The sequence below is a fragment of the Mytilus trossulus genome, chromosome 10 (genome assembly GCF_036588685.1).
Source record: "Mytilus trossulus isolate FHL-02 chromosome 10, PNRI_Mtr1.1.1.hap1, whole genome shotgun sequence".
In the NCBI taxonomy this organism is placed as follows: domain Eukaryota; kingdom Metazoa; phylum Mollusca; class Bivalvia; order Mytilida; family Mytilidae; genus Mytilus; species Mytilus trossulus.
In genome coordinates, this window is record NC_086382.1 from 45,592,348 (window position 1) to 45,607,596 (window position 15,249).

A 15,249-nucleotide genomic window follows, 5' to 3' on the forward strand; every position below is an offset into this window, starting at 1 on the left:
TAATTCAGTGATTGTCGTGCTTCCAATGTATGACATTTTATCATGACAGGGCTTGCTATACGGTGGTGTGGGTTATGCTTGCTACAGCCGTATTGTGACCTCTCATAGATACTAACTATCCCATCAAACTAGAGATGAAGGAATAACAGATACAGTTAAGTCTGTCTTATAACTTGACTTACATCTAGAAATTGACAATGAGGATCGGTTGAAAACAAAACTTTACGACAAAAGAGATGATTTCAGCTTCCGAATTGTGAATTTACCATTTCTATTAAGCAACACACCAGCAGCGCCTACATACTTTACGACAAAAGAGATGATTTCAGCTTCCGAATTGTGAATTTACCCTTCTCGATGTAGCAAAATTCCAGCAGCACCTGCATACGAAGTGTTTAATCCCAAGTATTACGATATCCCCGGGCTTGCATTTCCTATCATGATTTACTTGATAGACGGTTGATGCTCATAAGGAAACAAAGAGTTCTAAATGGTGAAGTTGAAATCATCCCTTCGTAAATTTTACGGACGCCATCACGAGTTGGTTGACTGTTACGGAATATCCGTTTCACAGTTGATATAGGATATATTCCTTATGTCGTAGCTACAATCCCTTTCCCTTTCCACGAATATTACCTACCGAATTAGACTATTTACCGGGTTTGTAATAACATGAGCAACACGACGGGTGCCACATGTGGATCAGGATCTGTTTAATCTTCCGGAGCACCATAGATCACCCCCAGTTTTCGGTGGGGTTCGTGAGGCCAAGTTTTTAGTTTTCTACGATGTGTCTTGTGTGTTTTTATCTGTCTTTTTTTTTCTATCTATGAGTTAGAATGTCACTCTGATATCTTTTGCACCCCTATATTGACAATCATACCATATCTCCGTATTTATATCAATAGTAGAAATCATGTTACAGAGATGTTTAAAATGTAGGTCACAGACGACGGACACATTTGCGATAACTAGATGAGATGAAAAATGCAAAAGTTCAGATGATGATCACGTTGATATATAGTTATTATATTTATACGGTTAGCAACTGTAAAATAAATTTTGGTGTCAGGTGACAAAATATAAAATACATGTACTGGAATACGGTCATCTAGAGGTTATATATACCCCCTGGTGTGAATCTTATAAGTATAACAACTCCTTGAGAACGAGAAAAAAGTAATCTATTCTTTCAAAACAATTATCTATTTGTTAGTAATGGGTCTAAACCCGGGTCTAAATCAATGAGTATAATTTATGGGACATTTACTAATGCAACAGCAACAAAGTATGTTGAAGAACTTCAAGTTTATTACTTACGACATAAGATAAATTGTAAACTATTTATTGTCATCCGAATGAATTTAGATATATAAGGTAAATCTGGTTGTAATTTTATATTGGTTACAAAATAAACATACAGTCATGATATCATTTTAGGTCTTATTTAAAAATAGAAATGGTTCACATTCTTTCACAACACATTTGTAAAGGAAACGATTTATTGTGTTAAGTTTGAACAAATGTTTTGTCAAAGGTAACCTTGATTTACTATTTTAGTTAAAGCATTAGTTAAATTATTCGGAAATTATTTCTTGTTTCCTTTGTTTACCACTATATTTTTCCTAGATATGACATAATGTCACAAATCATATAGAAAACGATTGGACTGTCGTGTCAAGTCTAATGTACATACAAATATTCGTCAAATTAAGTTGAAAAGCTTATAGAGAAATTACAAAAAAAACTTATCTAACCTTGATAGTACTCCTTTATTTAAGTCTCATAATTCCATTATAAAAAAGAAGATGTGGTATGATTGCCAATGAGACAACTATCCACAAAAGACCAAAATGACACAAACATTAACAACTATAGGTCACCGTACGGCCTTTAACAATGAGCAAAGCCCATACCGCATAGTCAGCTATAAAAGGCCCCGATAAGACAATGTAAAACTATTCAAACGAGAAAACTAACGGCCTTATTTATGTAAAAAAAAATGAACAAAAAACAAATATGTAACACATATGTAACACATAAACAAACAACAACCACTGAATTACAGGCTCCTGACTTGGGACAGGCACATACATAAATAATGTGGCGGGGTTAAACGTGTTAGCGGGATCCCAAACCCTCGCCTAACCTGGGACAGTGGTATAACAGTACAACATAAGAACGAACTATAAAAATCAGTTGAAAAAGGCTTAACTCATCAGATAGACAAAAAATACAAGTGGACGTGGCCGGGTACTTATACATCCCGACACAAAAAGACACAGTGAACAGATATGAGAGTACTCGCAGTTATCTGACAGCTAGTTCAAAGCCATTAACAACTCATAAAAAAAATCATGCCTCTTAGACTAAACACTCAATCCGTACACATCCAACATACAATGGATTTAGTGTAAAGACGTCATAAACAGCAAGAGAAAACCATTAACCAATTTGTCTATATATGATAATGATATGTAAGAATCACGCAAATGACTGAGACTTCTATTTGCCATGGGATTGTTTGTTTTTCTTGAGGTCAATCCACTATTGTTCGCTATTATAGGTTACCGTAAGGCCTTTAACAACGAGTAAAACGCATACCGTATATATAGTCGGCTATTATAATATAAGTCATATAGTTTGCTACTGCCCCCTACGGATCCATAGAGTGTTAGTAAAATCCATAGGGTTGAGGCAGGAGGCCGAGTCCCCTATGAATTTTATTCACCCTCTATGGATCCGTAGGGGGTCAGTAGTTAACCGTAGAACGAATGTATCGGACGCTGGACTTTTTCTACGGCGGTTTGTTGAAAAATAAATAATGAAACACAACAACATTAATAGATGAAGTCGCCATTAACGCGTCATGGACCCCATATAAAACTTACTAACCCCATACGGTCTCATAGGGGGTCACCACATGACGGCGTTTAACCAATCACAACGTGATAATTCATCTGTGGTCCGATAAACTGACATGACACATGTGAAACAATTCAAATGAGAATTAAAAACCAATTGTTCAGAGAACCATTGATGGTCTTTCCACCAGTAAGGATTTTTTTTTATATGAAAATATTAAAATTTGGTTTTAAATGTCAATTGTACCGTCAAATGACAGCTTATTGGACGCTGATTTAAAAAATGTATGGTTTCTATGGAAAAAGATAAAGTTAAGGGAGATAATTGTTTACTTCCGGTTCAAACGATGTTATTTCCGGCATAGTTTGATAGTTTAAGTGACACTGATTCCAAAAATATATGGTTCTATATACTTTTACATCTATTTAGAACAAAAAATAGCTACTTCCGGTAAACAAAAGGTCACTTCCGGTTGGCTTTTAGAAGGTTACATTGCTTGCAACTTATTGCAAAAAGTCCCATGTCTTTATCATGTATACATATGAGGTAAAAGCAAAGGTCAAAATCTAGAACGTTTATTTTTCCTATGACCTTGAGTGCAATTTCAAGGTCAACAACCAAGGACCTCAAATCAAAAGACCCTAGGCCTCTACTGTATATTGTTAATGAGTAATATTACCATACAACTAATATAAGATATAAAAGGGGGAAAAACTCGCATCAAATGTTTACGTACCCTTTTAACTAAAATTTACGTGTTACTACATGTCGCAACTCACAATTGTGTGAAAATATTTTGTCGATATCTTATATGATTGCTGAAAATAAGAGATAACAAGCCAAAATCTAAATTTTGAACATGACCTTGACCTTTGACCTTGACCTCATTTTAATTTTTTGGGACCAAGGACCTCAAATAAAAAGACCCTAGGTCTCTATCACTTATGGTTTTCCAGTTTAAAATACATTTCAAAATTTCAAATACAAAAGGGGAAATAACTCTCATATGGAATCTCGATACGGCTTCGGTCAAAATAAAACAGAACATCATGAGGATATAACGAGCAATTTGGAAAAATAAATTTGTCGGTTTCTTTTACGGTTGCGAAACCTTAGAGATAACAAGAAAAACAGTGTTCGGGGAGATAACTCTTATATGGTAGAGTATTCGGTTAAGCAGAGTTGGTTTCAAAAGCCTATAAACTGTTCGATATCATATTCCAAATTTCTAAGCGACATCTTGTGAAACAAAAAAAACAGCGAACAAAAAAAATTAGGCGGAAGAAAAAAAAAAAAAAAAATAATAATCAGAAGAAAAGCAATAGGTCTTTCCACGGAAAAGTGGAAAGACCTAAAAATTACGGCCTAATTTAGAACAATACAATTAACGAACAGCAAATATGATAGACATGAATGAACGGCAAGCACTGAATTACATCCTCTAGACTTTGGAAAAGCATATGTAGAATGAGGCGGGTTTCTAAATGTTTGTGAGTGCTCAATGCACCCCGGCCTTAACCAGAAACAGTGGATAACAACATTACATAAGAGCAACCAGTATATTTTATCGGTTGCAAATGACTTAAGGTAACCCAAGAAATTTGTATGTTATGTTACCAAAATAAAATTCCAATACAGCAGTAAAAAGTAAAAGTACAAAATGTCAACATATGCTTGTGGGGAGTAAATTGGATATATGACGAGAAGCTGTTCACATTCAATTTTTTTAAACTTATTTCGTATCATGAAAAGTTTTAAATCTGAAGTGATTAATGAAACAAAATTTAAATTATGATCATCTGCATAAAGAATTAATCATCGTATAATGATTCAATATCATCTTCTCGAAATAGTAGAAGCGCCTGATATAACATCTGTAGAAACGTTTGTACGTTGACTTCCTCAATAAAAACAACCCAAATGAAAATAACATGACTTTCGACGCTATTTGTCTTGATTTTCACAGATGTAACCTCTTTTAAGACGAAACGGACAGCGATGAAAATAGGAGTAGACGCCTAAGTAGCCAGTCAGTCAAGTTACTGTTATCATGCGATTGATTTTAACAGTCCTTATTGAGCTGCTAAAAAGGAAGAAGAGGTTCACAAATTTTTTTTCTTATTTTTTTTAAAGTCAAGAAATATATTTAAAATCCCTTTCTAGACTTTAGATTACCTAGCTACTTTTGGAATGGACATTGAATATATAAATTGTTGAGGGGTGGTGCCATATACATAATACAGTTTCCATATAAATGAGAAGTGCAATCGTTGATGCAAATACCGTTACTTTACATTTGTCATTTAGTAGCCTATTATAGCTGACTATACAGTACGAATTTTACTGACTCGTTGTTGAAGGCCAGACAGTGATCTAAAGTTGTTTAAAATCAGTTTTATTTGGTCTCTTGTGGATAGGGGTCTCATTGGCAATCATACCACGTCTTTGTTTTTTTATAATCCTGACATACTTAACATGAAAAACACCAATGCGACTATGACTGAGAGTTGGAGCCAAAATATCTTCACGGAAACGAGACTTACATGTACTAATTACCATACAACTGTATAATTAGATCAAATATTATCAATGATACAAATATTACCAGTGATTCCCACGCATAGACCTTATTACATACAGTCATTTATATATTGTTGACGCTATCGCTAATGCCGAAAACAGCCCGCTATAGTCTCTATCTGAGGGCTTCTTCGACACAAGCCAACAACAGATCCAAACCATAATAGTTGCTGCTCTACGTTGTTAATAATCAATTTATTTATTTCCCCTTAGATACGTTGTCGTTTTATTGTATTATCCTCTCAACATCATATCAAAAATATTCCCAAAAATCTTTCTTTCTCATAATAGATATAGGAAGATGTGGTGTGAGTGCCAATGAGACAGCTCTCCATCCAAATAACAATTTATAAAAGTAAACAATTATAGGTCAATGTACGGCCTTCAACACGGAGCCTTGGCTCACACCGAACAACAAGCTTCCAAGGGCCCCAAAATTACTAGATCTTACTAGTGTTAAACCATGCAAAATGGAAAACATGTTCAAATCAATTTGCTATCCAATTATGAGAAGCATTACATATTATTACAGCTTAACATTTTCGTTAATGTATATTTATCTGTAAGTTAAATAAACCCGCTTCAATGTGATGTATAATTATGATTATATAACGTAAATAAAAATAAGTCGCAAAATATCTGAAGCGTATATTACAACAACAAAACAATGCATCCGACAAATCCAATTTACCGAATTCACATATTATAATATTACTCTAAACGTTCAACACAAATACTGGTAACAATTTTAGTCTTCCAGGGTCTGTCATTGATTGTAAAGTGACACTGTCATGTTTAAGTTCAACTTTAATTTTATTGGTGTCACGCAAACATGACATAGAATACATTAAACAACAAGCATTAAAATTTGTAAAATAAAAAGAAGTATTGTATTTCAAATAAAAATGTTGATTATTTCAATTTGAATGACAGGAAAAATGAAAAATAATGACCATGGTTAAGTTTTTCTGGCAAAAAGGTAAGAATTTTATATAAAAAATACTTACTTTTTAAAGTCATTAGTAACTTCCGTCGACATCTTTATGTAGGTAAATACTACAGCACTTTAAATAATTTAGATACCCTATACATAAAAGTCACACTACTATCTATTCTTCGTTTCGATAAAACTTTTTAAATGCGAGTTTATCTGTAAAACATCCCTACTTAGTCCCAATACGATGACAGTGTTATTACATAATCAGAAAAAAATAACAAAGATATCTCAGGAAATAGTATCACGTCCTCCGTGCTCATTCCTGTATAACTAGTTAGCATGGAACGTTTCAACAACACTCGATATCGGAAACTCATAATATATACAACCTAGACCACAGCGAACTTTTAAATTACATCCTAGACCATAGCATAACGATTTTTCACATTCAGTAACTTGGATACCTCTTTTAATTTGATATTGAAGTAAGCCATAAAGTTTTATTTTTAGAATTTCCCGTTTGTAAGTTTTATGTAGGAGCACATTTATTAAACAGAAAGAATGAACAGATATAGTCTTAAAGAAAACATGAGGGCTTTGTAGATTTCTCTTTGGAATAAAACCTATAGAGGGATTGAAATTACCATTTTGGAATGGTAGCCCACAGCTTAAATTCTGTAGCCAATATGTATAGTTTTATACAAGAAAAGCAGAAATTTTAGTAGCCCACAATTTTTTTTAGAGGCATTGGCAAGTTGTCCTCTGTTGTTTTCAAAACCTGAGTTAACCGCATTTGTAGAATTATGATAGATTGTGTCAAAGCGACAACAACCTGACCATAGAGCAGACAACAGCAGAAGGTCACCAACAGGTCTTCAATGCAGCGAGAAATTCCCGCATCGGAGGCGTCATTCAGCTGGCTCCGAAATAAATATATATACTAGTTCAGTGATAATAAACGCCATACTGAACTCCAAATTGTACACAAGAAACTAAAAGTTAAAATAATACAAGACTAACAATGGCCAGAGGCTCCTGACTTGGGACATGCGCAAAAATTGCGGCGGAATAAACATGTTTGTGAGATCTCAACCCTTCCCTATACCTCTAGCCAACTAGCAGTTAACTGACAAGCCAGCAAGTGAATTAAATGTTGACATTTGGTCTAGAGATATAGGATATGTCATTCTTTGCCAAGTATCTCAAAATTCAAAAAAGGAAAAAAAAGTACTGATGAAGTAATAGAAGTTCCTAAATCGACAGAAAACATCATACTCAATAGGAAAAGGGAAACACAGATATTGTAAATTATCATTTAAAAACAAACACATAGTAATTACACTAGTAATTTTGGGGCCCTTTATAGCTTGTTGTTCGGTGTGAGCCAAGGCTCCTTGTTGAAGGCCGTACTTTAACCTATAATGGTTTACTTTTTAAATTGTTATTTGGATGGAGAGTTGTCTCATGGGCACTCACACCACATCTTCCTATATCTACATAACATATGATAATATCATCGCAATGTTGAACACTTGCTAAGAAGGGCTTCCATTTTAAATCTCTGGGATTTATCTTAGAGTAGTACATAATATCCAATCGATGTTTGTGGATTTAAAGGAATCAAACTTTGTGGTAATAATTGGAAGTAATGCTAGTTGTAACAAAGCTTTCCCCGTAGTATCTTGTTTTAGCCGGTGAAACAATTATTTGCGTCGTAATTGAAATTCGTGACTTGCATATTAACAACCAAGGTGTTACAACCAAGCACGTTTTGACTTTATATTTTTTAATCGATTTGTTAATATAAAACTATCCAAAGTAAACAAACTGTTTAGCGCAAAGTTACATAATTCCGTGTTAGAGTTTCAGATGGAATAATTTCGTTGGTACATTTTGAATGGTAACGAGGAGATACCATAAGCCTATTTCGCTGTTTAATTAATCATCAGTACATCAAGGACACAGCAGAGCAGGTTTGTATACGTTTTAGCGTATGATTTATGAAGGGTTAAAAAAAAAAAAAAGGCGAACTCTCATTTTATGAATACTGTTTTCAGTCAAATATACGTGCATATTACATTTTTGAGATCGGCGATGGTTACATTTAGGAATAATAACATTAGATGTATGTTTGAACTTTCATTATAATACGTGATTCTGATTTGATACTCTGCAATCTCGCGCTATTCCTTAACAAAATTTATCATTCATGATGACTCAAGGTCCCACAATAAAGTGCACATGACAAAAATCGTGTTTTCATGATCCTAGTTAAAAAATGTAATTTTAAGTATTGAATGCTTCTTTTTGTAACTTCATAGATGTGTTAAAGCGTTGACCGGGTGCACATTTTTAGAATGAAGCGCAGAAGCTTCTGCGCTTCATACAAAATTTATACGGTCAACGCTTTAACACACAAATACAAAAAGAACATTCAATTCTTAATATAATTGAAATCCTCGGTTAGTTTTTTTTTAAATTTTTATTTTACCTATGTTTCAATTCCTCGAGGAACATTGATTTGACTGAGCTTCAGAGTTAGTACTCTTTCTTCTAATTTTATATACAATGATTTATTGGTTTTTTTTAAATCTCTGTATTCATGATATACTTTGATATAGAAAGCATTTGGAACGTCCTGAACCCCTGATACTCCCTCCTATATATATATATATATATATATAATCTATAGCCTTTTAATATTGCTCCGTTCACGTGTTGAGAAAAGGATACTGTAGAAGAAGACTGGTTTAGGTTTGATATGAATACTTTACAAAAACATAATTCAAAATCGTGTGTTTTTTTAGCCGCAAAATAAGTAAGAAGGTGGAGGTAACGATTTGCTTTTCATTTTTCGCTTACCATGTTGAATATCTTTAAATATGTGTCTTTATTAGGGCGATTCCTTCAACAGTTATCATAATCTATATACAGATACATGACAGAATAGGGCATCATAATTGTAGTCAAATCAAAAAGTTTATCGATAAATAAGTTAAAATAACAAAGAGAAAAGCACATGTTAAGTTTTCATTACCTTCATCTATCTACTATAATAGCGATTTCACACTGGTTTCCAAAAAAAAGGATACAAGGGAAACCCAATTACTTTTTTCTCCCCGTTATGTAAACGTGAAGCCGTCTAAAGTCGTGTATATATATAAAATTAGGAATGGAAATGGGTAATGAGGGAAAGAGACGAAATCCTGACAAAATGCACAACATCTATAGCTCATATATAATTATAAAGGCAAAACTGTTAAAAAAAACAACTTACAGTTTGTCGAACCATCCACCACGATGTCCTCCATCTTCATCCTGAAGATTTTCATATTCCAAATCTGTACTCATGTTAATCTGATCGGAATCTAAGAAAGAGGAAAAATCGTTTTTATATATAGTTGTAAATGTTCAATCATTTTCTCACCTATTTAGGCTCTTTAAAATTTACTTTGAATTGCGGCCTCACTGTCACTTAATTTGAACTTACACAAAGAGCGTCACATACGGGGCAGGATAGATGCTTAACCATTCCCGAGCACATGAGATCGACACCGGTTTTTCGTGGTGGTTGTGTGCCTGCTCAGTCTCGAATGTTCGGTTGACTTTTATTTAGCTTTTCGTGGTTTATCGTTTTTTATAATCTTTTTATTTTTTATAATCCTGGTACTTTTGATAACTATTTTCCATGGTTGCGTCTTTTTCTATATATGTTATAACAAAAATTTCATAATTTTAGAAAACAAGTAGTTAGATTTTTCTCTAATTTACAGGGTGAATACATCTTGTCGATTGTCTTTGTAAAAAGTAAAATCACAAAAATACTGAACTCAGAGGAAAATCAATTTGGAAAGTCCATAATCACATGGCAAAATCAAAAAAACAAAACGCATCAAAAACGAATGGACAAGAACTGTCATATTCCTGACTTGGTACAGGCATTTTCAAATGTAGAAAATGGTGGATTAAACCTGGTTCTATAGCGCTAACCCTCTCACTTTAATAACAGTCTCATCAAATTCCGTTACATTTACATGATGCGTTAAATAAACAGTCACAATCAATAAAATAGTCAAAATATGGGAACATCAGTCATCATCGTAGAGTGGGGCGCTCATATTCGCCATGGACACAATTTCGCCGTTTTATGATTTTGAGATGTAAAAACTTCAAAGGATGGTTGAAATGGAAAAAATATGCCGTTAAATTATATTTTTATAACAAATATGATTATTTTTGAAAGTGAGACTAAATTTCAGCAAAGGACCGAAAATGGACAACGATTTTCACACAATTTCCTGAATGACAAAAACGATTTCGAAGAAGCATTCCTTAGTAATTTTTTGACTGATGCCCTAAATTTCAGTTTTTACACTTTTCAAATGTCTGCTGTTCGTCTATAATGCAATTTATTTGATAAATATTGTTTAAAGCTGCAGTTATTTGGTTTTAAATAGATATGTAAAAACGGCGAATATGTGTCCCCCCTTGACAAAAAATTAGGAAATTTCAAACACCCTTTAATCCAACTTTTCAGATGATTTTACTCAAAACAAACACGTTTTCAAGCTAAGAATATTTTGCATTTGAAGTTATCTTCATATAGAAATATCAGTATACTTCAAAAACATAAAGACCTAAACATAAACTGAAGAAAACATTGAAAGATATGGCGAAAATGAGCACCCCACTCTATAACAATTTAACAGGACACAACAACATCTACTATCTACGAACACATGGATTGATTTGAGTGTCTGACGTCAGAAAAATTATATACGTCACATAAATTTGTCGTTCAATGTGCATACAAACAATTTTAAAATTTACATAGGCAATGTACGCATACAGGGTTAAAAAATCAAAAGTATGTAAGAATAAATTACAGAAATAGACCGAGATTCAAACTAGTCCAAAAATTATACATAGAATATATGAGAATTCAAAACTTTTTAAAGGGAACAATTTAACAGGACACAATAACATCTACTGTCTAAGAACACATGGATTGATTTGAGTGTCTGACGTTAGAAAAATTATGTAATTTACACTTGTAACATAGCTGCTATAATTGAGTTCTAGAAACAATATCAAGGACAGTTTTGAAAAAAAATCTACATTTTTAGGGAAATACTTCCAAAACAGATTCCAATATTTTCACGTTAGATAGAACTTGTAATGCTGACCATTTAAACACTCTCAGTTTTCTCTAATTGCTTTAGTTTTAGAGATATAGATTAATAATGTCGCTACCCTATGTTCTATTTTTAGACAGTTTCATTGAGAGAGACGACGGACAACGAGCGGTAAGTAATGACAAAAGCTCTCATGACCCTTTGTGTCATGTGTGTCAGGTAAACTATAAAAACGTTTAGGAACTCACGGAGGGGGAGGAGTGGGGACTACTAACATATTATTTTTTTGGTAGCCGCAATTTTTTGCCTTAAAAAGATATCTATTTTAGTTATATTTATAAATGAAAGAATGAGCTATAGGAGACACGTTTCCGCGGTTCACTTATAGGAACTTATTTGAAAGGTGCAAAAGTTGGTTATCAAACGTAAATGCATTTTAATATAGGATGTTATAAAAAGGAGGGTCGTGCGAAGATTTGTTCACCCTCGTAAAGACATATTTTCTTGTATGAAATCTTCACTTACTCAACCGAACCAAATGTAATTATTATTTATTAAAAGAAATATGTACTGTACAGCGAGTTTTCCTCTCTCATGTCTTTTTTAACCAGTTTTAACTAGAATCTTCTCTTGTCTGATCATGGATCGTTTTGTAGCCCACTGTTTCGTGCATGCGTTCCCCGTGCTGCATTTAAGTTAGTTCTGGTCTTTTTATTGGGATGATAATGTTTTCATATGATATCTTATTTAATCAGTTCCATCAAAAATGCATGTGCTTATATTGACACACATTAGTAACATGGACTGTATGGTCAGTAAACAACCACCTGCTTTAATAAACAAACAAGTTAGATTTAATAAATGTTAAATTATATCGATTCATTTTCTTTTGTTTAAGTTACAGGTCCGATACATTATAATGTTTATCATTTTTATCTTGAAATATTTTTAAAAATTAAGTTGGTGGTGCTTTACTTTTGTCAGAGCGTATATGATGTTATATTATAAATCGATCATTATCAGCTGATTATTATTCAGTTTCAGCAGCCAGCAATCTCCTACCACAGTCACTTGAATATTGTCTTTTTAATTTATTATTTATTTCATTACTCTAATATTATCTTATTTCTATGAAATACTGTTTTTCCTTTTATAAATATTCAATTGACAATTCTGATTTCCATGCTTTATCATTTTTTTAGACAATTTTAAATAGAGTTATTTCCCCGGAAGCATTAATGCAAAGTTATATTTATATGAAAGGAACACTTACCGGCGTTTGTTACTCTTTTCCTCACGGAGCTATCCATTTCACCATTAACGTGCGTGTAAGGTTTAATGCGAAGAATACTTAAGTATCAATGATTTTTAACATAATTTGCTTATTGTTTCCGATTTTGTACTTTACCAGCAGAAACCAGATTTATCTAGTAGAATTCTTAAGGCATCATGAGTTATCGCCCATGCAAAAAATCCATTATCAAAAATACTGAACTCCAAGGTAAGTTAACGGGAAGTCCATATAAAACCGGACAAAACCAAACTCATGGCTGTCATAGTATATGAGCCTCTCAACGAAACGACTGGAAACATCCACCAACCTCAACCAGAAAAACAGAGATTTGACATATATGAAAAACGTAAAATCATTTATTAACACTATAACACTTGCAAGACGTGTAAGAAAGTAACACAAATTAAAAAGTCTTTAAAGCCGAGATTTCCGAGTACTGAAGATCGAAAATACATTCTTCCATCTCAGTCTCTGTTCACTGTTTCTATGAGCCACCTCAGCTAGTTTTGCCTTAATAAAAATATCCAGTTATCTAATAAAAGTAAAATTCTTACATTTGTACAGTTATACTCTGTATAGATTTTCACTTATGCCGTAGTAAATTAAATGCCTAAGCAAAAATCTAACAGTGAGTCATCCATACAGATTATCGGTTATTGAGAAGATCTGACAAAAGGAAGTCTAAGATGTCATAGCATACCCTGAATTTGTAACATATTGAGTAAGGAAGTTTTAAAGATAGTGTCATGATGCACTAAATACCAGATATGAACCATAGCTATTTTAACAATAGTATGAACGGATGACGATTTGATTGTCGGTGGGTGACAGGGACAGGGAGGACTTTATTGTCTAAATAAATTATAATGAGAATCTGAAAACACGTACAATTACTGTGAATAAATTATGTAACGTTACAGTTTTTTCATTCAATACAAATTAGAAGGTTACGAAAAAAAAGGAAGGCACTATACAGTGTAATGTACCTTTTTTAATGTATCTGTGAAGAGTTGTCTCACTTGCAGTCATACACCATCTTTTTTTTAATATCATAAATAAGCAATTTCTCCATTCTGTGATATATATACTATTAATCTTACAACCTACTAAAGATTAATGTAATCGGGCAATCGAATATCGACTGATGATCGATATTGTAGCTGACAGGAGAGGTCAACAAGTGTTAACAGTGTCGACTACTCTGAAATTTTTTCTGAACTTCTAACAGTCAAAGCATTTATTCTTTACTCGTCAGACCCGTTTTCTCAGTGATATTGTGTGTTTCTTTTAAAAGAAATAAAATACTGACTTGATTTGTCCTAATATTGTTACATCATTTTTAAGTAGTCAAGGCATTTTTAAGAGCCATTAACATTAGCAGAAGTAGGTTATAATATATATGAGACTTTAAGAATTACTGTATTTAGCTATAAGGCAAAAAAGAAGGTCTTGATCCCTCCCTTGTTGGACTTTTGGGTTAATCTGATGTCTTCTTATTCCAGTTTTGATACATGTTATGATACTACTATATCCTTCCTCGTGCGATGTGGTTGTCTTTTGACATTTACAATTGTATACCTTTAGTCCTGAATTACCTCTGTCCTTCTCCTCCTTTCTTTTTTGCTGAGGCTAACTTATATTAAACAGTTGTTTGTTTATTCTTTTAGGATATTGACCTTTGAACATGTTCAATTGAAACTTTTTAATATCTCACTCTGGTACTTTAATCTTTTAATTTTAATCTCATAAGTAAAGATATGGTTAAAACTTGTACTAGCCAGCTCAGAACGAGCGTAGATGACTTGTTGTAAACTTCAGTTAACATTTCAGTCATAAATCCATTGCTACAAAATGTGTGAAAAAGTAAATATCATATCCAGTTGAAAATGAATTAAATATCCGGCCTCGTTGGCCTAAAGGAACTAGAATAACAAATCCAGTACATTTGGATTTTATTCTACATTAAAAGTACTGTACATATGCTTATATATATATATTTCACAGTCAGAATAGTCTTGGTGGTAGAGCATTCAGATATGCAGAGAGTAAACCATACATGATCAGCACCAGTCAACAAAGTCGTGTTTGAAGGGTTAAAGATCGGTTACATGGCACAAGATGGCACAAGATGTACATTATTACAAATGCTGTATATATGTGTAAATATTCTGGTCTATTGGATGGTAGTTGGATGTTGCGTCATAGCTTGCCATTTTGAAAATAATGTGTTGTACATTTTTGAAATGGAAGCACCATGAAGTTATAGTTCGAGAATAATATGAATAGGCAGAAGTTGTTGAAGGCCGTACGGTGGCCTATAGTTGTTAATGTCTGTGTCATTTTGGTCTTTTGTGGATAGTTGCATCATTGGCAATCATACAACATCTTCAAACAAGGAAAACACGCAAAAAACAGCAATCATTTAAAAGTGTGAAAAA

General features: G+C 33.1%; 1 protein-coding gene across 2 annotated transcripts in view; it reads right to left on the reverse strand.

Moving 5' to 3' along the window:
* LOC134687451 (putative N-acetylated-alpha-linked acidic dipeptidase) overlaps nt 1-12,928 on the reverse strand; it is a 69,557-nt gene extending 56,629 nt beyond the window's left edge. Inside the window, exons 1-2 of one of the 2 annotated variants that reach the window (XM_063547758.1) lie at nt 12,791-12,928; nt 9,660-9,750 (exon numbers count right to left, since the gene is read on the reverse strand). In XM_063547758.1, the coding sequence (XP_063403828.1) occupies nt 9,660-9,750; nt 12,791-12,827 (128 nt within the window). In that variant the 5' untranslated portion in view covers nt 12,828-12,928. Of the gene's footprint in view, nt 1-6,452; nt 6,578-9,659; nt 9,751-12,790 lie in introns of those variants that run through there. The other variant, XM_063547760.1, reaches the window with a different exon arrangement.
* Nucleotides 12,929-15,249: the final 2,321 nt, after the last annotated feature.